Genomic DNA, 25,073 nt, shown 5'->3' on the forward strand with positions numbered 1-25,073 from the left:
GATTTATATATGGGCTAGTCACTTTGTCTCCATACACTTGTCCATCTCTTTGATGCATTTGTTTTATTTCTAATTACTATTCTAATAAAACAATATCATCCAAAAAAAAAAAGAAAAAAAAAGTTTTCATCGAAAATCAAACGATCGCGTTTTTCACCTTGAAAATGGAGACTTTTACTATGGTATACTTTGAATCAAAATGTTTCTATCAATCCAAAGCAACCTCTGAAATCATCTTTGTGGGACTTTGATATGTAAAATTTCGACATTTTGGTCAGAAACCTCTTTTCATATTCTCATAAATCATTTGATAAGTTTTGTTGTGCCAGAAGGGCTACAACTGTCTATAAAGATTAAGGTATTCTTGATGGATAGATATGTCTGTGTTGTGCAACAACATTGACAAGCTATGATAATTGAAGTGCATCTCAGCTATCTAAATACTGAGGTTCACCAGATGTGATAAGCGTTGTACAAGATAAATTGCTACTTTGGCATTCAGAACTTAGTAGTATAAATAGAATAACTGTTGTCTTCATCAATAAATCTTTAGTTTTTGTGTCTGATCTTATTCAAATAAGTCTTTTCTTGTTTTTATAATATCGAACATTTTTTATAAGCTAAAAATAATAATCCTTTTATTCTTTGTTCTTAACACACATTATTTTACTATTGAATAATGAAGGATTTAAATTGTATCAATATTTGGATACATTTTTATTACAAATACAAAATTATAATACATGACAGATCATTAGGAGATTAACTAGCTGTAACTCTTCGTTGTTCCAACCTCTTAGCCAATCAGATTGCCTGAAAACTCCGCTGATCTAAAAAAATTTTTGCGAGGGTTTCCCCCTGTTTTGATGTGAGGCAAAATTTTAAGCGCCGCTATATATAGCAATATAGCCGCTGCTATCATCAAATTTCCCTCAGGTGCTAGAGCATGCCTTACTTACACCACCTAGCTTTAAATTCAGGCATTGAGACCCTCAATCATCACTAAAGTAAGTAGCAATAACCAAGTGGAGGCAGCCTATCCACCTCCTAGCCTCGGATAAAGTCTTGTTGAGCTTCAGGGATAGGCACATCCACACAACGTAAAAAAGGTATGCTTCAAAGAAACATAAAAATAATAAAAGAATGAAGAAAAGAACATACTACTACTACTATAAGAGTATAGTGGTATGTAGGCAAAAAAAAAGAGGCACTCACACGAAGCGAGTCAAAGAAAAGCGTAACGAATACAACACCAAAGATGTTCCAAAAAGCTCGTTGCTGTTGCAAGAAAAATGCATGCATGAGCAACGCGCATGATAGTAATAGTCGGATGTAAAGCAAAATGATACAAATACGCATAACTGCAAAAGCAACAGTGGTATTATAAGTTCGCGATACAACATAATGACTAATGTTGTTTCATGTAAAGCTACAGAGGAAACACCACCAACAAAAGAAAAAGAAGAAGAAAAAAGCGCAACAAGGCAAACATCATCATGAATGCATTATCACGAGAAAGGAAGCAATAATATAAGCGTTCAAAGAAGTTTCATATCATTGCAACCAGGAAAAAGAAGATACTTACCATTTACCACCACCGTAGATAGACCAGAGGATACGCAATCACTGAATATAGACCATAGAACAAGCATACAACAAATACAGTAGACCGGGAGAGACCATTTTAGCAGCAGCAGCAGCAGTAGCAGCAGCAGCAACACCAGCACCATAGACAAACTAAAGAACAAGCGCCATCAGCAGAGACCAAACAAAGACCAAAGAAGCTATTTACCACTTATCTCCATCACAGATAGACCAGAGGATATGCAATCACTGAATATAGATCAGAGAACGAGCATGCAACAAAGACAGTAGACCAGGAGAGACCATATTAGCAGCAGCAGCAGCAACACCAGTACCATAGACAAACCGAGAAACGAACACCACCAGCAGAGACCAGACAAAAGCCAAAGAAGCAATCACCAGACATGGTAAACCAAAGAAGCAGGCAGCAGAGAAGACAGAGAAGGAATGGCAGCAGCACTCACTCAAACAAGCAAGATTTTATTAAAACCTAATAAACAAACTGAATTAGTGTTAATTCTATGCCTTCCAGTGCTCGTTATCGAATGGTACGTAACATATTCCACTTCAAAGAAGCAGTATCAAGTACTCTTAACAGTACAAGACAGAGTTATCGGAAGCTAGAGTGTTATTATCAATCAAACGGTCTCCAAATCCACCATGGTTTGATACTAAAACGCGTTTCGCAAAAAGGAGAAAAAACGAGGGGTATGAAAGAATGAGAGAGCGCCCTATCCGACGTCACGGCCAGTAGATTTGTCCTCAGTTTTTGTCGTGGCAGCTCTAATTGCGGCAATTTAATTTGAAATTGTGCAGTGGTATTTTCGTGTTCAAACTTGACTTGATCTCACATCCTTTAAACGTTTTTGCTAAATTTGACTATGAAAACTGTCGTCGTTACACCCAACCTTCTAATACATCTCCAGAGGACTAAAGAAGCCGCATTGAATGGTGCTAATTACTTTTAGCTTTCAGACCAAAAATAATGAGCAATTTTTAAAAATATGAAAACATGTTTTTTGCCCAAATGTCGAAATTTCACATACGAAAATTTCATAGAAAGAGTTTCAAGTGCTGCATCCAGTCTTTATGATCAATTTGATCTTATTTGTATCATAGAAAAAGTCTTTATTTTTGGGGTGAAAAACGCGATCTGCAGTGAAATCAGGTTTAATGGATTTCACAAAAAAAAATAAAGCAAAGGTAAAATACAATAGAAATCAACTGTATTTTATTTTGTGTATAAAATGAACTGAAGATCCTGGAATTGAGTAAAAAAAAGAAGAGTATTTATACATTTGCAACTAGCTTGTAGGATTAGTGATGATAGAGAGCAATAGGTGCTGCTATTGCGATATCTGGCAAATGTTGTTGATGTTTGATTTAAAGTGGTAGTCAATGCAGGAGCACTGGCCATAAGGGTCGATTTGAGTAACCTTGATGGGCTTGGGTGAGCTATCGTCATAGCATGATTTAATGTAACCTTGATGGTTTAAAGTGTGATGTTTGTTATTGAAGCATGGAATCCTTTATCTGGGATATTGTGCAACTATGGCAGCAGGGCATAGTTGTCATATTTGAATATGCTTGTTATTGATTTGATTCTATTTGGATAAAGATACCATCACTTATTGCGACCATCATGGGTGTGATTGAATACACTGTGATCAGGAGTGATTCATTCACACGATGTGCGATATAAGCGTGTATCTTTACTTTAGTGTTTTTAAATGGGTTTTTGATGTACATTTGAGCGCTTTCATTAATAGATCCAAATAGCATGAATTTGAATGAGTGCTATTTGATGAACTTTGGTTTTCAATTAAGTTGCGTTTGGGTGGCTATTTCATTACACGATCGTTTGATTTTCAAGAATTTTTCCTTGCTAATACTCATGAAAAAAATGAGAATTTCTATGAATTTTCAATGACCCAAAAAAAATTGAGATAAAGCTGTAATGAAAAAGCCACCCAAACGCAACTTAATTGAAAACCAAAGTTCATCAAATAGCACTCATTCAAATTCATACTATTTGGATCTATTAATGAAAGCGCTCAAATGTACATAAAAAAAAACCATTTAAAATTACTAAAGTAAAGATGCATGCTTATATCGCACATCGTGTGAATGAATCACTCCTGATCACAGTGTATTCAATCACACCCATGACGGTCGTAATAAGTGATGTTATCTTTATCCAAATAAAATCAAATCAATAACAAGCATATTCAAATATGGCAACTATGCCCTGCTGCCATAGTTGCACAATATCCCAGATAAAGGATTCCATACTTCAATAACAAACATCACACTTTAAACCATCAAGGTTACATTAAATCATGCTATGACGATAGCTCACCCAAGCCCATCAAGGTTACTCAAATCGACCCTTATGGCCAGTGCTCTTGCATTGATTACCACTTTAAATTAAACATCAACAACATTTGCCAGATATCGCAATAGCAGAACCTATTGCTCTCTATCATCGCTAATCCTACAAGCTAGTTGCAAATGTATAAATACTCTTCTTTTTTTTACTCAATTCCAGAACCTTCAGTTTACTTTATACACAAATAAAATATAGTTTGAATATTGTAAAAAATGCAGTGAAATCTATTCAAACCTGATTTCACTGCAAAAGCATCAGCAAGTAAAGCGTGGGCAAGAGGAGTCGTTTGGTGCTATTCCAAGCGCTCAAAACGCTTTGTGGCATGAGTTATTCGTGCTTGAAAACGACTAAATTTGCACAAAATTCGACCTAAAACGACGGCGTAGTAGGTTGCATTACCAGAAGGGTAAGTAAATTACACTTCTGTCTGATGACCCAGATGCTCTGTATTTAACATTATGAAATCTCTAGTATAGACCCAAGGCGTGGAAAAACTGTCCACCCTTTGTGGTGAGGTGCACATTATGGCTTAAAACCTTTGCCAAACAACCACAATGTTGCATGCAAGCATCATGCACTTTAGGCTGCATTCACTTTCTCCTCAAGCCATGTTTACAGTATAGCAACATAGAAAAATTTTATCGTATCACATCACATCTATGCTTACAAATCCATTCCATTGTTTGTGCACTGGCGCCTTAGGAGCTCAATAGATTCAATCTCCATAATGTCAAGATATCGAGATCCACCTACACTATATGAAACATATCGACTTAGGCGGCCTCTCAACAAGCTATACCAATGTTAAGCACAAAGAATAAAAGGATTATAATTTGTAACTATAAAAAATGTTCGATATTACAAAAAACAAGAAAAAACTTATTTGAATAAGATCAGACACAAAAACTAAAGATTTATTGATGAAGACAACAGTTATTTTCCTATTTATACTAAGTTCTGATTGCCAAAGTAGCAATTTATCTTGTACAACTCTTATCTCATCTGGTGAACGTCAGTATTTAGATAGCTGAGATGCACTTCAATTATCATAGCTTGTCAATGTTGTTGCACAACACAGACATATCTACCCATCAAGAATACCTTAATCTTTATAGACAGTTGTAGCCCTTCTGGCACAACACCACTATAACAAAAGTTTGCCTTGAGCGATCGTTTTTGTGGGTAATTTGGCGGAGGATGACCTTTCCGGCAGTATAGTTCCAGGAAACTACTTCAACTTGATTTTACTATAATTTGTTGATGTTGATTCTTGTATCGCAGGATTTGCAGTTATCATGAATCTCTTTTGGCTCGATTTTGACACAAGATTTTGTTGTTTTATCTTCCTGATTGTGCTGACCTCAAATCAGCCTGTCTCGTATCAGCCATTTTCCTCCTTAATTAATTATAATTGCCCAACATTGTGAATAGACTTTAAGTCTAACTTTACGGCCAGATATACAGTCGTGTCTCTAGTGTGTAGGGCCATCAAAAGTGCCCTGTTCGCCTAACAAGCATCTTGGTCAATCCGAGTAAGTTGAGAGATTCAAATTTGCAAAATAGCATTGACGCTCAAGTCTTAAAATTACTGTGGCCGCGGATTTAAAAATTAAAAGGAAGACCTGATGAGCTTTAGGACTAGAATATAAAAGCATTCATGATAAAACGCATTCAACAAAGCGTTGGATAACTCATATCACATAAATGATATGTATGGTGGTCCTTTTTGTATCTTTCTGAATGTCAGATCCTGAGATGTAAATTCAAGTGTGACGATAGAGTAGATTGTGTTAAATAATATGTGTAGAAAATCTAGAAATAGATGTAGTTGTAATCTCTTCTTGTCATTAAAGTAAATGGTTTTGTTTCAGTAATAGTAATCCAACTAGTTGACTGTTTGATATGTCCTGTTGTTGCGCGTGTAGACTATAGTTTGTTGTATGCTTTGTAATGCATGTAGAAACCGATGAGATGTTGGCCTTGTGTCGTATCAGGTGTAATATGATGGGTTGTGGTGTGAAATGCATCAGCTTATCACTTAGAAATTGAGTTTCGTACAATGCAGAAAATCCCAGCCGCTATAAAGCACTGTAATTTACGTACTTGTTCGGCAACACAACCCACTACGCCGTCGTTTTAGGTTGAATTCTGTGCAAATCTAGCCATTTTGAAGCACGAATAACTGATGCTACAAAGCGTTTTGGGCGCTTGGAATATGGCTAAACGACTCCTCTTGTCCATGCGATACTTACTGATGCTTTATCTCAATTTTTTTTTGGGTCATTGAAAATTCATAGAAATTCTCATTTTTTTCATGAGTATTAGCAAGGAAAAATTCTTGAAAATCAAACGATCGCGTTTTTCACCCCAAAAATAAAGACTTTTTCTATGATACAAATAAGATCAAATTGATCATAAAGACTGGATGCAGCACTTGAAACTCTTTCTATGAAATTTTCGTATGTGAAATTTCGACATTTGGGCAAAAAACATGTTTTCATATTTTTAAAAATTGCTCATTATTTTTGGTCTGAAAGCTAAAAGTAATTAGCACCATTCAATGCGGCTTCTTTAGTCCTCTGGAGATGTATTAGAAGGTTGGGTGTAACGACGACAGTTTTCATAGTCAAATTTAGCAAAAACGTTTAAAGGATGTGAGATCAAGTCAAGTTTGAACACGAAAATACCACTGCACAATTTCAAATTAAATTGCCGCAATTAGAGCTGCCACGACAAAAACTGAGGACAAATCTACTGGCCGTGACGTCGGATAGGGCGCTCTCTCATTCTTTCATACCCCTCGTTTTTTCTCCTTTTTGCGAAACGCGTTTTAGTATCAAACCATGGTGGATTTGGAGACCGTTTGATTGATAATAACACTCTAGCTTCCGATAACTCTGTCTTGTACTGTTAAGAGTACTTGATACTGCTTCTTTGAAGTGGAATATGTTACGTACCATTCGATAACGAGCACTGGAAGGCATAGAATTAACACTAATTCAGTTTGTTTATTAGGTTTTAATAAAATCTTGCTTGTTTGAGTGAGTGCTGCTGCCATTCCTTCTCTGTCTTCTCTGCTGCCTGCTTCTTTGGTTTACCATGTCTGGTGATTGCTTCTTTGGCTTTTGTCTGGTCTCTGCTGGTGGTGTTCGTTTCTCGGTTTGTCTATGGTACTGGTGTTGCTGCTGCTGCTGCTAATATGGTCTCTCCTGGTCTACTGTCTTTGTTGCATGCTCGTTCTCTGATCTATATTCAGTGATTGCATATCCTCTGGTCTATCTGTGATGGAGATAAGTGGTAAATAGCTTCTTTGGTCTTTGTTTGGTCTCTGCTGATGGCGCTTGTTCTTTAGTTTGTCTATGGTGCTGGTGTTGCTGCTGCTGCTACTGCTGCTGCTGCTGCTAAAATGGTCTCTCCCGGTCTACTGTATTTGTTGTATGCTTGTTCTATGGTCTATATTCAGTGATTGCGTATCCTCTGGTCTATCTACGGTGGTGGTAAATGGTAAGTATCTTCTTTTTCCTGGTTGCAATGATATGAAACTTCTTTGAACGCTTATATTATTGCTTCCTTTCTCGTGATAATGCATTCATGATGATGTTTGCCTTGTTGCGCTTTTTTCTTCTTCTTTTTCTTTTGTTGGTGGTGTTTCCTCTGTAGCTTTACATGAAACAACATTAGTCATTATGTTGTATCGCGAACTTATAATACCACTGTTGCTTTTGCAGTTATGCGTATTTGTATCATTTTGCTTTACATCCGACTATTACTATCATGCGCGTTGCTCATGCATGCATTTTTCTTGCAACAGCAACGAGCTTTTTGGAACATCTTTGGTGTTGTATTCGTTACGCTTTTCTTTGACTCGCTTCGTGTGAGTGCCTCTTTTTTTTTGCCTACATACCACTATACTCTTATAGTAGTAGTAGTATGTTCTTTTCTTCATTCTTTTATTATTTTTATGTTTCTTTGAAGCATACCTTTTTTACGTTGTGTGGATGTGCCTATCCCTGAAGCTCAACAAGACTTTATCCGAGGCTAGGAGGTGGATAGGCTGCCTCCACTTGGTTATTGCTACTTACTTTAGTGATGATTGAGGGTCTCAATGCCTGAATTTAAAGCTAGGTGGTGTAAGTAAGGCATGCTCTAGCACCTGAGGGAAATTTGATGATAGCAGCGGCTATATTGCTATATATAGCGGCGCTTAAAATTTTGCCTCACATCAAAACAGGGGGAAACCCTCGCAAAAATTTTTTTAGATCAGCGGAGTTTTCAGGCAATCTGATTGGCTAAGAGGTTGGAACAACGAAGAGTTACAGCTAGTTAATCTCCTAATGATCTGTCATGTATTATAATTTTGTATTTGTAATAAAAATGTATCCAAATATTGATACAATTTAAATCCTTCATTATTCAATAGTAAAATAATGTGTGTTAAGAACAAAGAATAAAAGGATTATTATTTTTAGCTTATAAAAAATGTTCGATATTATAAAAACAAGAAAAGACTTATTTGAATAAGATCAGACACAAAAACTAAAGATTTATTGATGAAGACAACAGTTATTCTATTTATACTACTAAGTTCTGAATGCCAAAGTAGCAATTTATCTTGTACAACGCTTATCACATCTGGTGAACCTCAGTATTTAGATAGCTGAGATGCACTTCAATTATCATAGCTTGTCAATGTTGTTGCACAACACAGACATATCTATCCATCAAGAATACCTTAATCTTTATAGACAGTTGTAGCCCTTCTGGCACAACAAAACTTATCAAATGATTTATGAGAATATGAAAAGAGGTTTCTGACCAAAATGTCGAAATTTTACATATCAAAGTCCCACAAAGATGATTTCAGAGGTTGCTTTGGATTGATAGAAACATTTTGATTCAAAGTATACCATAGTAAAAGTCTCCATTTTCAAGGTGAAAAACGCGATCGTTTGATTTTCGATGAAAACTTTTTTTTTCTTTTTTTTTTTGGATGATATTGTTTTATTAGAATAGTAATTAGAAATAAAACAAATGCATCAAAGAGATGGACAAGTGTATGGAGACAAAGTGACTAGCCCATATATAAATCTTGAGTAATAAACTAATGGGAGAGTTGCCTAAGATTTGACAATCTTATTAACAGTTCTGTGCGGATGTGGCGACAGACTTTGATGGCATTAAAGGGGATGAGATTGTAAAACTGTTGATAATGGTGCCTCCAGATAGTACGCATAATGGTGGCAAAGAGGTCATATATGGTGATGTGTAAGTCATAATTGTAGATATAATAATGCTTCAGTTTGAAGTGCATAATTGAATTTTCGATGAAAACCATGAGAGGTACCTCATGCTTTTTGGTCGAACTTTGTTCATGTTTTTTTTTGATCCCCAAAAAGTTGAGCAAAGGTGTCAGAAAGTAACTGCCAGATGAGAGCAAGTGTTTGATCCTATTATGACAATCTAAAACGGCCTTGGACGCGAGAAAACGCAGCTCAAATGCATTCAAATTTTGTTGTATTATGGACACTAAGGACTAAAAAGTGGAAATACCAGTATGCTACTTGCCCATATATGAAGTAGATACGTGTATATGGATGTAGAGCATCAGATAAGAGTCAGATCCACAAATATTATAAAGGGTTTTCATGTGTAAGTAGAGGGTCAGCTTGAACGTAGTCGTATTATGATAAGATACACAAGGGTAACCGGTAGCTCGAGCTGTCGCTGTGCAGGTTGGTTCTCACCGAAGCGTAGCAAAGGTAGAGAACCATCCGAAGCATAAACACCCATACGATCAGTGATTATATATCAATCAACAATCAGGGTTCTTTTTCTAACATTTTAGTTATATTAATTTTGGGATATTAGCCAAAGGCCCTATAAAAAAATCTGAGAGAAATGTAGGTAGACCTAGTACCTTCACTGATCAGCACGAGCAGCATACCGAAGAATGAGTCGAAAAAAATCCACAAATTTGTGCTGTTGAGGTTATTGATTTGTTGATTTTTCGATTTCTAAATCTTAAATGAATCATCACTTGAAAAACAATATGTTCATTACCGTAAAGAGACCACTCTTCGAAGCAAAGATAAGAAACTCGGATGACAACTTGCAGGCGAGATATGAATGGATTATGAAATGAAAAGATTCGGATTTGGATTTTGATAGAAATTGTGTTTTTATCGATGAGGCCGGCTTCAATATCAATATGAGAAACGGCTGGGCAAGGTCAGTTATAGGTACTCCTGCCATTGTAGAGCTTGAGAAAACTCGTTCGCTATCACATACAATCATCGGTGCTATTCACTCCTCTAGTGTCATTCATGTTGCAATGAAAAAGCCTCCATCAAAAAAAGAAAAAGCCGCAAATCCTTCGACAAGCAAAAGTGAAAGGTCGAAGAAGAAGAAACTTGCGAAAGGTATAGATCAAAGAGTAAGTGAAATCATCTTCGAGGAACCCGACATAGAGTATGTTGAGGTTGACAGCCTTGATGACAAGGAAAGCAACAAACCTATTCCTAAAGCCACTACCACGGCTCATTTTATAAAAATTTATGAACGAACTGCTTGACATTATCGATTTGGACAAAAATCTAAAGGGTTCTTATTTTGCTATGGATAGCTTCACCATTCACAAATCCTATCCCATGATAAGAAAGATCGAATGCAGAGGCTACAGAGTCATGTATTTGCCTCTGTATTCTCCAGAGCTGAACGCAATTGAGAACTTCTGGGCTCTTGTAAAGAGCAAGATGAAGCGTGAAAACCTAGTGACCGAAGAGACTTTATCTCAAAGAATTGCTGACGCCTGCAACAATGTTCGTGTAAGTGAACTTTGTGCTTTTTGCAGCCATTCTAAGCGACATATCAGTTACTGCCGAGATAAAATTCACCTTTAACAAATTGCTCCAATTTTAAAAGTGCCAAAGCTATTTTTCAGTTGAGTCAAATTGAAATTTAGTATTCTCCAAATTATTTTTTTACAATCACCATTCATATATTTCTAAACCAATATTTCCTAGCTTCACTGTACAATGTCGGCATCCCGCCTTGTAGAGTGTAACATGGCTGCTTCACGGGAGTCACAAATGCGTAGACAAAACAGCTAAGAGCTGGCATTTGCATTTAGCTATTTCTATCCCTCTCTTTTTCATTTCTCGTGATAATTATACAATGTGGGAGCCCAACGAACAGTTACTTTTGCGAGCAGCTGTTCGTTACAAAAAACATGAAGGCACCTTGTTTGTTACTCCTCGTCGAGTGGCTTGGCAACAGCAAGGCTCTTCTCAGTTAACACCTTCCATCTACTACAATGATATTGGTGGTATGTACCAAGTCTCTTGACCTCACATCTCGCTCATGTATACTCTGATTATAGGTCTGGCTCAAACACCCGAATCCTCGCCAAAAGTATTATTGAAGATTTCAGCAAAACCGCCCGTATCGAAAGACTATACATTTCAATTTACTTCGGCAAAGAATATACAAGAAAGGGAATCAATCAAAGCACAAATTGCAGAACTACTAGCTCGAGCGCGAGGCCTTAGCTCTTCTTCAGCTATAGGAACACCAGCGCCGATTACACCTTCATCCGTAGCAGCTTCACCGTCTCCATCGACACCGCAGACAGCAACGGCATCACCTGCGCCGCCCTTATTGCAACAACAAGCAGCTGCCAACATCAGACCTTCGACTCCACTGAATAACACGCCTTCGCCCAGCACGAATGGAGCAAGCCCTAAATCATGGAGACAAGAGGAGTTTGCAGACCGAAGAGCTTTGCTTACATCAAGCAAAGAATTACAGACATTACACAAAGAGTTGGTTGTTGTTGGAAGAAGTGTGGATGAGGAAGAGTTTTGGTCTAGTCCGTATGTCAAACGTATTCGACAGGTAAAAAGTGTCTGTGTGGATCACTGCGATGTGTGATATTCATGTGGTTCTGCAGAAATTGAAAAAAGATGCCGTGTCGAGAGAAGGTAGACAGAAGGGCAAATCTTCTCGTATGGTAGAGTTGAAGCCAGGTCAACAAGAGGGATCAGACATCAAGTATACTTTGACGAGCCAGATCATACACAACATCTTTACCGAGTTCCCATCAGGTATGCGGGAGAAAGAAAAGTATCAAGATATAGGTTACTGATGAGGATTGATTAGTGAAACGAGCCTACGACACCAATGTACCTGACAAGGTATATTTCATCAACTAGCGAGAAGTAGGCTTTCAAACTGACACATGCCCTTACACGCAGATGACAGAGCAATCATTTTGGAAACGGTTTTTAGCGTCAGAATTCTTTCACAGATCTCGTACAGGTGGAAGATCTCAGTTGACGCCTTACGACGACATTTTCGATAGGTGTTTGCAGGAAGAAGATGATGGTAATCGATAGATTTGTACATGCTTTTGCCAAATAAGCTGACTTGATTTAATTTGCAGAAAACTCCAAACCACCACCCATGTCTCGCATGGACAAGATTCGATTTGATTTGGATTTGTCTGCTACAGCTGAAGATCACTTAGAAAGTGGAAATGCACCGGATTTTACAATGAAGGCTGGTAGAGAAGCGCAGTCGTTGCCTTTGATTCGTCGATTCAATAAGCATTCATCCAGAGTACTTGAAACAGCACCATCGTACGTTTGTTGACTACCTTCAACTAATGCGATATGATTAATAATTTTGTCACTAGGAAAAACAAACGACCCGAACCTACATTTGAAGATGAAATTCAAAAAGACATCATCATTACAGACCTACTGGATGAAAAACCGCCCGAGAAGATTATTCTAGACATCCAAGATACCAGACGCTATTTCGAAAGTCAAACAGGAGGATTAGACGAGATGAAGTTGAGCGAGAATGATACAATCAATTTACTAGTTGGGTACAAGCGAAAGTTTGAAGGGTGGCAGCCTGAAATGACAAACGATATTATCAATGCTCGAGCAGCAGACAAAGTGTGTGTGGAATTAACAAACATTATTAAAAAGAAGATTAGGCATGACGATAGATCTGCTGCTGGTAAGTGCCTCTCTTTCTTTTTTTGTGTTTGTACATGAAAAATGCTAACAAGATCCTTGTAGACGTCAAGTTACCACCACAAGTACAGCAAAAGATACAAAGTTATCACTCGGCAACGAATGAAATTCTTCGTCATTTCTGGTCCTCTTGGGAACCTTACAAAGCAGACAAGAATCTTCGCATGATTGAGGGTTTGAAAAAGCAACAAGAAAAGCTAAAAGAAATATTGGTAACTGTTGCAAGCTACGAAGGTGATCCTGAAAGATGTAAACAGGTAAATTGAATGATACCCTTGATTGAAATGGCAGGCTACTAAACATCTATGCCAATAGACTTTGATGCCTGTCTTACAAGCTGTAGATAAAGCATTGGAAACATCCAAAAAGCGTAATAAAAAGAAACGCTAAATGATTTCTTTGATGACAAAACCTTTAAAACAATAAAGAAATGCATTTTGTACATATATAAGCATGAAAAGAACCATGGCATTTGTAGGTCAGTTATCCATCTACAGAATTGAGTGTAGAATTGTACCGTAAATTCGGTATTATTATTAAACTAGATTGAAACAAATCAGTCTTTGTAATACGATCGCCACAGCAAGGGGTTTATTGTACATCGATTTTAAGGTTATCAGTCAATCGCGATTGTCATAACCAGCCGAGATTAGCCATGTCAGATCAAGCAGAAATCCTAGCGAATACATATGTAGCTCATTTACTCATTTCAGCTGATTGTACAAAGAACGGATACTCACTATGTATACGAGTGTTCATGTTTCGGATGGCTCTCTACCTTCGCTTCGCTTCGGTGAGAACCAACCTGCGCAGCAGTAGCTCGCGCTACCAATCGCCCTTGCGTATCTTATCAAAATACTGCTAATTTCATTTCGACCCCCCCCCCACTTACACATGAAAACCCTTCATATTATCTGTGGGTCTGACTCTTATGCGATGTTGCACATCCGAATACATGTAAATACTTTATATACCAGCAAGCAGCGTACTGTATCCCGCCCTTTCTAATCAAAAGTGTGCTCAATACAGCAAAATATGGGCGCATTTGAGCCGTGATTTCTCGGGTAAGAAGCCGTTTTAGACCACCAGAATAACACCAATCAATTGATCTCACCTGGCAGTTACTTGCTGACACTTTTGCTCAACTTTTTGGGGACCAAAAAAAACATGGTCAAAAATCGACCAAAAAGCATAAGGTTACCCCTCATGGTTTCCATCGAAAATTAAACGATCGCGTTTTTCACCTTGATAATGAAGACTTTTACTATAGTATGTATTGAATCAAAATGTTTCTATAGATCCAACGTAGCCGCTGAAATTATCTTTGTGGGACTTTGATATGTAAAATTTCAACTTTTTGGCCAGAAACCTCTTTTCATATTTTCGTAAATTACTCAATAATTTTATTAAAAACATTTACCTTACTTGGTACCATTGGATGCGCTTTGAAAAGCACTCCAAGAAAGTTTAAAGAAGCAGGGGAAGAACATCACATTTTATATAGTCAAATCTCGCGAAATAGTTCTATCGAGTCGAAAATCATCAGATTTTAGCCAATCTAGAACAGACAATAAGTCTGAATTTAAATTAATTTTGGCGGCTGGTGGGGCCGGCTGTCAAACTCAACGCCCTCTCTACTATGAAGGCAATACAGTAATAGATGCTTTTGAAGCATATGGAAAGTAGGTGGCAAATTACATATCACTACCATTAGCCACGCTATTTGTTAGCTCAACTTTTTTCCTTTTTGAGGCTTTGAAAGTGTCTAGTAGGGACCATAAACTTATTACGTTACGATGAGCATTTCGACTCTTCAATTAGTTTCCTGACCTACGTTTCGCTTTGGAGGAAACCAACCTATGTTCAGGTGGCTTGCGCTGCCGCAGACCTTTGACTAATATTGCAAAATTAATAGCTAAAATGTTGGAAGAAACTTGTTTGTTGATTGATACTGAATTAATATAAGATCTCTGATCATATATGAGCCATGCCTGACAAATGTCTGGCAACTCAGTTTCCATATTAAGGTTGTAAAGGTGTTTAGGGACTGAACATTTATTATATTATGATTAAGCATCGGCCTACTGCACATTACTGACATGCGAATTTGTATTCATCAGTAGCAATTACCGTAAGACATCTCACCTGTATCATGCTGTTATGGCCAACGATCATGACAATTAATCAGCAATGGAACATTCAGGAACCATACTGAGAGAGGGCATATGAGCAACAAGTAATGGGTTTCACCACAAAAAACCTGAGCTTCGGAGAGTAGAGACATGATCCCACAGTTCAAAATCTTAGGATGGTATGGTCAGATTGGCTAGATGAAACATGCTATGTTTGTGCAGTAAAATTATCGATCAACAGAATCATCCAAATGGCCTTATGTTGCGCATGCTTCAAAAAGAGCGGGTGTCTTCCCGGCTGGAATGATTTACTAATGCAGATATCATTTGAGTATAAGTGAGACACCGGGACAATCTATACTTTTGTAAAACTATATTCGACTTTGGAATATAGGGGAAGAAAGACATATCCAGTCATCTTGATTTGCTTAATTATCTCATCATTCAGTAGTAGGAGTTGATGATTACAGCAAGTAAATTGACCGTGCAAAAGCATTGTCATTTGGTATTTGTCTGATCAAATCACTGTATCCCAACCATTTGTATGTATATACTCGTAAGCTATCTACAGGCTTGATATGATTGGATTTGATGCGTAGTGTAAGGGTCCAATTTTAACCTTTATTTATTGCTTAAATCATATTAAACATTTTTTCAATGTAGTTCAGTACAAAGCCAAGCAAAACTGTTCTGAAGTGGAGGCAGACATGATGGCCATGCCGACTAAATATAGGCAATATTGCTCAGCAGTAATTGACGTATAAAATAGGATGATTGCATGAAATAGACCGTATCCTATGATGCAGTGGCATACATGGTACTTGGTCTGTAATGCTTAATTTGACTCGTACTGTGAGGTTCCGAGTTGTTCAGAATCATCTCAGCAACAAAAGAGTTTAGCGTCTGGTGCCTTTTCTCGAAATGTATTATATATCATGTCATTTTAACCCAACCAAAGTGAGACAAAATTAGGACCCTTTTAACATGCTTCTTGATTCACGCTACGGCCAATTGCAATTGATGATTATCATTAGTGATTGAAGCCTTCCATTGACGAGAAAAGTTGTAGCCACCACGGAAAGAGTATCAATATACTCATAGCCCAATCTGTCAGATTTATCTGTCGTACAATCAGGCAATGTAGATGCTCACCAATGATATCCACTCTGTCCAAATGAGCTAAGCTCCCCGAATTTAGCATGATTTCCCACCCACAAATCGTAATCATCCCATTTGATAACGGCGTCTCCAGCACCGCACAAAGCACTTCATATACGTTTTCTCGTACATCTAATCTGTCAAATCTACTCGTACATGTACTCTCTATTGTACTCATTTTTAGCTACATGACAAAGCTTTATTCTAAGCTTCTTCCCTCTTTCATAGTATGGTTTCATCTTTCGGAGATGGTTTCTATTTTGAAGGAATTGAAGGCAGAGCTTTGGGCAGTATTCAGTATTGGGGATGAGTGATCGAGCACTGCATAGGCTGATAAAGGAAAGCAAAGCTTATAAGATGCAATGATCTTGTCTCTGATAAGGCTAATATGATGTCAATGACACATGCAATTGACAGGTTTACCCTTTTGGTAGTGCTTGATCTGACCACCATTGTTGTGGTTGTACCAACATCACTCTCTGTTTTGCACACGGAGAAACATTGCCAGTAGCAATGCTTCCTTGATTGAAAAAAAAAAAATGTTTCATAAAATGTATTTTTAAAAGCCAAAATTGGCTATATAAACACACATGAATGATACGATTTAGTCAACTTGTTTGAACGTTTTCATCAAAATTTTATACTATGAATTCTTTACACATTTCCATTCCTGACTCTGCAGATCCAAACGACTCTTTTAATACATTCAACCGCAACAAGCGTGCCAGCATGTCCTCAGTTCGCTCAGGTGCCTCCATGTCATCGCCATATGAGCCATCGTCTGATTTCTTATCGTTCAATGAAAATCAATCTGCAGCCATTCAACGTAGACCTTCAAAGAAGGGTGTCAGCACATTCATTAGCAAACTGTATACGATGGTGGAAGATGGCCGCCATCAAAATTTAATATCCTGGAACCCGAATGGAACATCATTCTTTGTTTGCAACGCTACTCAATTTGCTCAAGAAGTACTACCTGAATATTTCAAGCATAGCAACTTTTCTAGCTTTGTGCGTCTCTTAAACATGTAAGTTGGGTGGGATCGTAGTGGATGCGCATCTGTTGTGTTGAGCCTAACTGTGCATTGTAGGTATGGCTTCCACAAAATCAATAAGTCGCCAAGAGGACAAAGAGGAAGCAACGAGAATGAGATTTGGGAGTTTTCTCATCCTAAATTTCAACACGGTCGCTCAGACATTTTAAAGGAGATCAAGCGTAAAGCCATGGATTCTGAACTTTTGAGACGTGAAACGGGCGATATTCATGCTTCATTTGCGATGCTTCAAATGTCGCAAGCAGATTTACTTCAACAATTTTACATTTTACAAGACAACTTTTCGAATCTACTGCAAGGATTTGAAGAAACCAAAAAGATACAATTTCAACAACAACAAATCATCAATCAGCTGGCTGAAAGACAAGGATTAAGTCAAAATGATATCCTTCAAATGCAAAGTAAGTTTTTGTTTATGTAATGTTTACATGCTCAATGATTAACCGCCAAAATGACAGATGATAATAAGCATCATTTTGAGTCGCCAACTGTTCATTCAAATAATCACTCAAATACTGCCAGCCCTTTAACTGTATTCGTCACATCCCCCGCCGTAGACCACCAGATTTATCATAATGACGCCTATAATCCTATGCAATTCGTAAATGACCAACACAATTGGGACAGCAACAGCATGTCACTCCAACATCCTCTGCAAGCAACCCCTGATGTGACCATGTCCATGTATGATACATCAAATAGCCCTTCACCAGCTCCCGTGTCGCCCAACATGTTTGACACGGCAGTGAATACACCTTTGCCCCCTAGTCCCGTCCCTTCTGTCATGCTTGGTTCTCCTATCATGACTGATAGCCATAACAATCATCGCGATTCTCTTCAATTTCAGCCTCCAAAATACGAGGATGTTAATACCCTTAGCATTGGATTATCGTAAACACGCACACATACAACCTCACAAACCCCCCCCCCCAACATTTTTCAATCCTTGCATGCATTTTCTAGTTTTTCTCTGTTTAATGTTTTTCTCACGTAATAGCTATACAGACTGTATAAAAGCGCATGATTTTTAATAGTAAATGCTATTTGAATTATCCAATATTGTGCTGTTATCATCGTCCTCGCCTTCATCTTTTTTTATATATGCAAATATGCGGTCGCATTTATCAAAATATTTGAATTTAGCCTTGAGTAATTGATCTAGTAAATAGACAAAACTTTAATTCCTTTTATTACAGAACCCTGATATCCATACCTTTATCGTCAGACATGAGCGACAGCTGAGCTTTGTCTCGCTCAGAAATAAACCACCAAGATTTTCCCGTAGCTCGGCTTATCGCTTCCCAAGTTGTCCATAACCATATGATTTTATCATGGACTTGATTTGGGGTTTTGTGTTGACTAAAGGGAATGGTCTGTGATAAGTGATGGCAATAGACGATGCGCTCATCTTGATACAAAAATTGATTCGTGCCTTCCCCAACTTCAATTTCTAATTCATCCAGTAGTAAATCAACATCTTGGTCCGTCCACAGTAACCCCTCATCATTGGCAAGTCGGTTAGCTAATGCCCTACGCTGTACATCCATCTTTTCATTCATGAAGAGATCATAGTCATCTTCCAAAGTACCATTATCATCTCTGAAGCCCATGATAGACATGTTGTGTTTGTTTGTTAGAAACAAGGAAGGGAAGGAGAGAAGAAAAAAAAAAGTGCACTAGCAAACAAGATTAAGCTATTTATTTATGCGTTGCATCGAATAAAACGGGTTCTCCTGAGTTTGGCAGATGTTGGTTACATGATAAGAGCGTGCAAGATTCCGCCTGGGCTCATGTGTGGCATCATTCTTCTGCTTGAAAACCGAAATCAGTATAAAATTGGACGCATGGCGCATCATTTTAAGGGGGCGGGGAAAGGGGCATCAAGGAGTCATCATTTGGTTGCATTGATTGTGGGCGCTCATCGATACCTTAATACTGTTTAGTATACTATTACAAATAGCAATCACTAGGCACCAGTCTTCTTTTTTTTCGGTGAAACGTGTAGCGCATCAATAGAAACTATTCAAGCGTTTCCTAGTTTATGCAACAACTGCCACTAACCTTATAAATAAGGGCACTAGCCAAGCTGCTCTCTTCCCGCTTGGAATAGCACCAGATTCTGTTTCATGTTGAAAAATCAACTTTGATCTACTAATTATCGACTACCTCGAAATTTTAAAACGATATAATCTCTTTTTATTGAATTAGTATGTAATATGGGTTAAGTATTGATGGTAATAAGCATAAATAAGTAGGTAAAGAGTGCATTTTAGGCTAGTGAAAGAGTGCAGTAGCCAATTGTGTCAATTGGGATTATAACTTGCTATAGTGCTCGGGCTTCTTGAAAAGAAAGTTCCAGAAAGCACTGCAGAAGCCAGTGAATGTGGTGATCTTGGCGCCGACTTGAGGAGGGAAACCGTAAACCAAAACGTTAAGGACCTTGCCCTTATCCTCATTGTAGGGAGGGTATCTGACGGCAGAGATAGGCTCAGACATCAAATCCTTGACCATGGTTGAACGTTGATGACTGAAGGTTTCAAATGACTTTTCACCGTGATAGTTGCCACTGCCAGATGGACCGACACCACCAAAAGGTAATGAAAGCTCTTGCAGATGCATCAAGACATCGTTAACGAGGACACCGCCAGAAGAGGTATGGTCGAGAACTAGAGACGATATCAGATTAGTCATGCAAATTCGTTTATACACACACACTGCAGGAAAAGACTTACTCTTGTTGTAATTGTACTTGGCGCCAGCAAAAACATATAGTGCCAAAGGTTGATCTCTGTCATCAAAGTCAGTATTGATACATGCATTTGCAGTACACATCTACACATACCTAGCATTGACAATAGCAATAGCCTCTTCCATGTTCTCGACAGGGATGATGGGAAGAATAGGACCAAAGATTTCTTGTTCCATCAAAATGTGAGTATTGGGGTCCACAGGACTAACGATAGTAGGAGCAATGTAAAGATCATCACGGTCTGTCTCACCGCCAATGACAATTTGAGAGGGATCACATCCATCGAGCAAGCCCTTGAGACGGTCGAACTGACGAGTACTGACAATACGACCATAAGAGGCAGACTTTTGAGGGTTCTCACCATAGTATTCAATGATGGTCTTGCGGCATGCCTCTAGCAACGAATCAACTTTACTCTTTGCGCACAAAACATAATCAGGCGCAACACAAGTCTATATCGAGATGATTTAGTTTTGTGGCACATTCCAATTATACACATCTAATATGCGCTTGAATGTTACAAACTTACTTGGCCATTGTTAAAGTATTTGCCCCACAAGAGACGATGAGCAGTAATATTCACATCAGCATCTTCAGTGACAAAAGCAGGTCTATTCAGATTATGTGTTAGTATATGCTGCGTAGGACAAGTACCATATTCAACCTACGATTTACCACCCAATTCGAGTGTAACAGGAGTCAAATGCTTTGCAGCAGCAGTCATGACAATCTTACCAACTTGGCCATTACCAGTGTAGAAGATGTGGTCAAATCGGTTTTCTATTATTGAATCGCTGTTAAAAGGAGCCCGCAAATCTGGGTTTTCTCCAACTAACCTAATAAAGCGGTAGTCTCAGGAACAGCGCCTGATACAACAGTGTATGCGCGAGGATCCAAATACTTTGGCAAGAGAGAGGCCATCAATTCACCAGTGTGTTGAGATACTTCAGAGGGCTATTAAACGGCAATGAATATAAGATTTAGTACAATGTTGTACAGTGATTTTTTTTTCTTCTAGATGCTCACCTTGATGACAACGCAGTTACCTGCAGCAATTGCACCAACAACAGGCATCAAGAGCAAATTGACCTATGAATCCTTGTTAGTAAACCGTCCACTGACGCATACAATCAAATCTACATACAGGATAGTTCCAGGCACCTACAGGAAAAGGTTAACGTCTGCTGGCCAAACAGCGCATCATCAATGCAACTTACCCATAACAAGGACAACGCCCTTGGCTTCCTTTCTGATGAACGTCTTGTCGGCAGCATTCATAAGATAACGCTTGGATGTGTGTGTAGGCTTACTGAAGGTGTCCAAGTTCTTGACCATAAATTTACATTCATCCACGATGGGAGAGATTTCACCAACATCGCACTCCATCTCATGCTTTCTCAAATCTTTCCAAAGAGCTTCACAGATCGCCTTTTTGTTTTCTTCACAGAAACGTTGCAAATTGTTCAATTGCTGCTTACGAAACTTTAAATCTTTGGTCAGACCTGGGACATTTGAAGGTGATTAATGGATGATGAGGAAAGATTAACATGTCAGCACAATGTCAAAATGTTACCCGTATTGAATTCTTTGCGAAGAGCAGATACAATGGAGGGAATCAATTCAACTGAAGTGTATTGAGCAGCCATTTTTTTTTATTAGTTTTAAATGAGTGTATGTATATATAAATGGAAGAAGGAAGAGTTGACATGGAAATCAGGATTCGATATTTATATTAATAGCATTGAAATCAAATTAGTTTTTCTGATTTAAGCGGAGTAGCAGCGATGAATGTGATATCTCATTTTCTTGTCCAACAGAGGTTAACTGCCTTTGGGCTCTTGGAGAAAAAGCGAATGGATTCAACAGATGAGCTTGTGTTTATTGCTGTAACGTGAAGCAAATACAGTCATCGCAATGCAAGAAAGAATGTAGCCGCTGAATTTGAAGAAGGCTGATCGAGAAAACTGTCTTTCTTCCTCGGGTGTGCGAAATGACGAATAAATCTTCCAAAGATTTGGTAGAGCCATATGATATAATGTAAATATAAAAGTATCAACAAGAGAAGGAAGAGGGTTTTGGTTTGTCAAGCGCATCAAGCTCCTCTTTGATTTAATAAGTCACGGAAGCTTTGAATGGAGAACATTGACATTGTTTGTAGGTAAATGTATATGGAAGAAATATAGGGCCGGGGGGGAGTAGTATATACACTAACGATACAATTACGTCTGACTCCTTCTTTTTCTTCCTGTTTACATCACTCCCCTTTTTAACAATAACAATGCCTCATACTCTAAGTTTGGTGTTCAGTACCATTGGTCTTTGCTCCAATGTCTATGCTCTTCGAAACATGAATTCAGCTGCTTTTGAAAACCCATATGCCCTTGGATTTGGTGGTCAATATCAGGTACGAAAATTGTGCTAATCACGAATGGACACACAAGCCCAAATTGACGAAATAAACGTGTTGTGAGCAGTATTTAACTATTCTTGGCTTGTCCACTGCTACTATCGCTTTTGGCCTAAAAATCATTCGACATTTTATACCCAGTTTTTCACCTCGTGAGTTGTAGTACTGCAAGATATTGACAGGCTTGTTTCAGGTATAGACTAACTCTGATCCATACAGTTATTTATGAAATTGTCACCAATATCGCCACTCCAGTAAGTTCATCTTGATTTAAAATCTGTGCCATTTACTAATTTCAATCTAGTTGGAAGGCCTCATTAGCGTCATGTATTGGTCCATGATCTTGATTGACCCACATCTGTTGATCCCCAAGGATATGCCAGGCATCCCACTTTTACTAGATTGCACGCTTCATTTATTCCCTGCTGTGTTTTTATGGATCGATTTTTTGGCATTTGAGGTTGATTTTAAGCGGTCCAATACACACGTGGGAGTCATTTATGGATTTGCTGCCTTTTACTTTTGCTGGTCTTGGTATTGTTATCAGGTCAACGGATTCTGGGCATATCCTTTCTTGGCTGAATTTTCTTTGCCCATGCGTGTTGCTTTCTTTGCTGGTTCTGGTGTATTTTGTTGGGGAATGTACGAATTTGGAGCAAAGCTTCATTACAAGCTTCATGCTAAAGCCAACCAAGCCGCCCATCAATTGAAGCAAAAGAATTCTCGTTTAACTCAATAAATCAGCGTATTGAAATTGCAATTGTCGTGACAAAGCAAAATGGTTCCCCATATTTCATGCTCGGCATGGGCTTTTCAAAATATCATCTACTAGATTCTTTGACCAGATCGAGAGATTATGGATAAATGTAGCAATAAACGTAATCCTGTCATTGTGCACATGCCGTTTTTAGCTTGGCATTACATTACACCACGAGATCTTACATTGAACCTTATGCAGATACTATCCTTCAATCCGGTAAGCTGCGTTAAAAATAGAAGCTGGTTCGCATCGATCAGTCGAGGCATATCGCATTACAAAAGTTAATACTCAATATTAATTTCGTCGCACGAAGAACATTTGGATTATTAAGCATTTTGCTATTTTGTTGATCCGACATTTAATATCTTCTGCGTATCAAAAGGGAAAATGAGTCTTGATGGTAGTCTGTTCTAACTTCAGGTGCCTATGAACTAGGGTTTACACTCAAAGTGCATTTCTGAACAAGGTGACAGCGTTGCATTTCACATTTGGATGAGTAGTTTACGACAATCAAGCGAATGTATCGGATATAAAGACAATCAAAAGCAAATTACAACAGCCAAGCTAAGCTATTGTACTATTCTAATCGCAATGCGCTGCTTATGAGCCTCTAATAGCATTGATCACCAGAGCCAGCCTCCAAAATCAATTTAAGCTCCGCTACACGTCTGCTCCGCATTGGTCAAAGTTTGCTTCTTTTCGACTCAATAAATCTGTTTTGGAAGATTGGACTATGTAGAAAGTGCAAACCATTTCGCACTTCTTTAAGCTTTCTTAGGGTACTTTTCGAGGCGCATCGAATGGTGCTAAGTAATAAAGATATTTTGAATAAAATTATTGAGTAAATTTACAAAATGCGAAATGAGGTTTTTGGCAACATTGTCAAAAATTTGCGTATAAAAATCTTATAAAAGTGGTTTTAGCGGCTACTCTGAGTTGGCAGAAATAGTTTGACTAAATACATGTCATAGTAAAAGTCTTCATTTTGGTGGTCAAAAACGCGATCGTTTGTTTTTCGATGAAAACCATGAGGGGTACCTCATGCTTTTTGGTCGAATTTTGACCATGTTTTTTTGGTCCCCAAAAAGTCGAGCAAAGGTATCAGGAAGTAAGTGATAGTCAAGAGAAAATGTTTGGTGCTATTCTGGCAGTCTAAAACGGCTTCTAGCACGAGAAATCATGTCTCAAATGCTTTCGAATTTCGCTGTGTTTCGCATACTTTTGAGGAACAAGAGCCAATGCTGGTATGCTGCCTGTCCAAATGCGAATTGTCTTCATTGATACAGACGCGGAGCGTTGTAGAGTAGCTAGATCGGCAGCTACAAACCCTTTGTAAGCGGTCCCCACAAGGTAATGCCGAATTAATTGGTCAAGTTAGCAGGATCTGTCAAGTGTCGGTCAAATAAGCTATCATTGTGCTCTGCGCTGGTTTAGCGTCTTGCTCTAGCAACTCAGTATAGTAAAATGGACATCACACAAGACAATCCAATAAACTGCCGTGTATGTAACAACAAATACAGGCACAATGTAGTGCGATTAGACCACATTTCTCTCGTCTCAATATCCCACTGATGAAATAGAAACTGGCCCGCATTTCAGTCTATTTGAGATTCCAACAGATGCACTCTGTGAGTGTTGCTTGATCGATTCCATTGATTTGAGCCATCTCTATAGACATGGCATATTGCATTTGAGTGATATCTGGTCAGGATGTCCAAGCTTTCAAGGGTTCAACCATTGTTTGACGTCACGAATTGTAAGGTGTACATTTCAGTTTGGGTTTGAATAACAAAACAGT

At 38.2% G+C, this 25,073-nt stretch overlaps 7 protein-coding genes across 7 annotated transcripts; 5 read left to right on the forward strand and 2 right to left on the reverse strand.

Annotated features, from left to right (window-relative positions):
- Positions 1-10,527: 10,527 nt before the first annotated feature.
- Positions 10,528-10,859, forward strand: ERG11_1 (Lanosterol 14-alpha-demethylase; the record flags this gene model as incomplete). The annotated part of the gene is made up of 2 exons (XM_064824823.1): positions 10,528-10,797; positions 10,845-10,859. 2 exons carry the CDS (start codon positions 10,528-10,530, stop codon positions 10,857-10,859), a joined length of 285 nt encoding a protein of 94 aa, XP_064680200.1.
- Positions 10,860-11,146: 287 nt separating this feature from the next.
- Positions 11,147-13,404, forward strand: ATC70_005537 (uncharacterized protein; the record flags this gene model as incomplete). Its single annotated transcript, XM_064824824.1, has 9 exons — positions 11,147-11,297; positions 11,352-11,866; positions 11,922-12,075; positions 12,131-12,165; positions 12,226-12,355; positions 12,414-12,609; positions 12,666-12,997; positions 13,060-13,271; positions 13,330-13,404. The coding sequence occupies 9 exons, from the start codon at positions 11,147-11,149 to the stop codon at positions 13,402-13,404; spliced, it is 1,800 nt and encodes a 599-aa protein (XP_064680201.1).
- Positions 13,405-16,949: 3,545 nt separating this feature from the next.
- On the forward strand, positions 16,950-18,254 carry ATC70_005538 (uncharacterized protein; the record flags this gene model as incomplete). The annotated part of the gene is made up of 3 exons (XM_064824825.1): positions 16,950-17,332; positions 17,396-17,760; positions 17,818-18,254. 3 exons carry the CDS (start codon positions 16,950-16,952, stop codon positions 18,252-18,254), a joined length of 1,185 nt encoding a protein of 394 aa, XP_064680202.1.
- Positions 18,255-18,386: 132 nt separating this feature from the next.
- sec66 (Translocation protein S66) lies at positions 18,387-18,978 on the reverse strand (the record flags this gene model as incomplete). The annotated part of the gene is made up of 2 exons (XM_064824826.1): positions 18,387-18,517; positions 18,573-18,978. The coding sequence occupies 2 exons, from the start codon at positions 18,976-18,978 to the stop codon at positions 18,387-18,389; spliced, it is 537 nt and encodes a 178-aa protein (XP_064680203.1).
- A 694-nt stretch (positions 18,979-19,672) lies between these two features.
- Positions 19,673-21,754, reverse strand: ATC70_005540 (uncharacterized protein; the record flags this gene model as incomplete). The annotated part of the gene is made up of 10 exons (XM_064824827.1): positions 19,673-20,025; positions 20,092-20,147; positions 20,202-20,560; positions 20,638-20,719; positions 20,777-20,888; positions 20,945-21,062; positions 21,135-21,197; positions 21,253-21,269; positions 21,326-21,610; positions 21,682-21,754. The coding sequence occupies 10 exons, from the start codon at positions 21,752-21,754 to the stop codon at positions 19,673-19,675; spliced, it is 1,518 nt and encodes a 505-aa protein (XP_064680204.1).
- A 632-nt stretch (positions 21,755-22,386) lies between these two features.
- ATC70_005541 (uncharacterized protein) lies at positions 22,387-22,678 on the forward strand (the record flags this gene model as incomplete). Its single annotated transcript, XM_064824828.1, has 2 exons — positions 22,387-22,512; positions 22,583-22,678. The coding sequence occupies 2 exons, from the start codon at positions 22,387-22,389 to the stop codon at positions 22,676-22,678; spliced, it is 222 nt and encodes a 73-aa protein (XP_064680205.1).
- Positions 22,679-22,840: 162 nt separating this feature from the next.
- ATC70_005542 (uncharacterized protein) lies at positions 22,841-23,254 on the forward strand (the record flags this gene model as incomplete). Its single annotated transcript, XM_064824829.1, has 1 exon — positions 22,841-23,254. The coding sequence occupies one exon, from the start codon at positions 22,841-22,843 to the stop codon at positions 23,252-23,254; it is 414 nt and encodes a 137-aa protein (XP_064680206.1).
- Between the last annotated feature and the right edge of the window lie 1,819 nt (positions 23,255-25,073).

The sequence above is a fragment of the Mucor velutinosus genome, assembly GCF_035048745.1.
Source record: "Mucor velutinosus strain NIH1002 chromosome Unknown tig00001544, whole genome shotgun sequence".
In the NCBI taxonomy this organism is placed as follows: domain Eukaryota; kingdom Fungi; phylum Mucoromycota; class Mucoromycetes; order Mucorales; family Mucoraceae; genus Mucor; species Mucor velutinosus.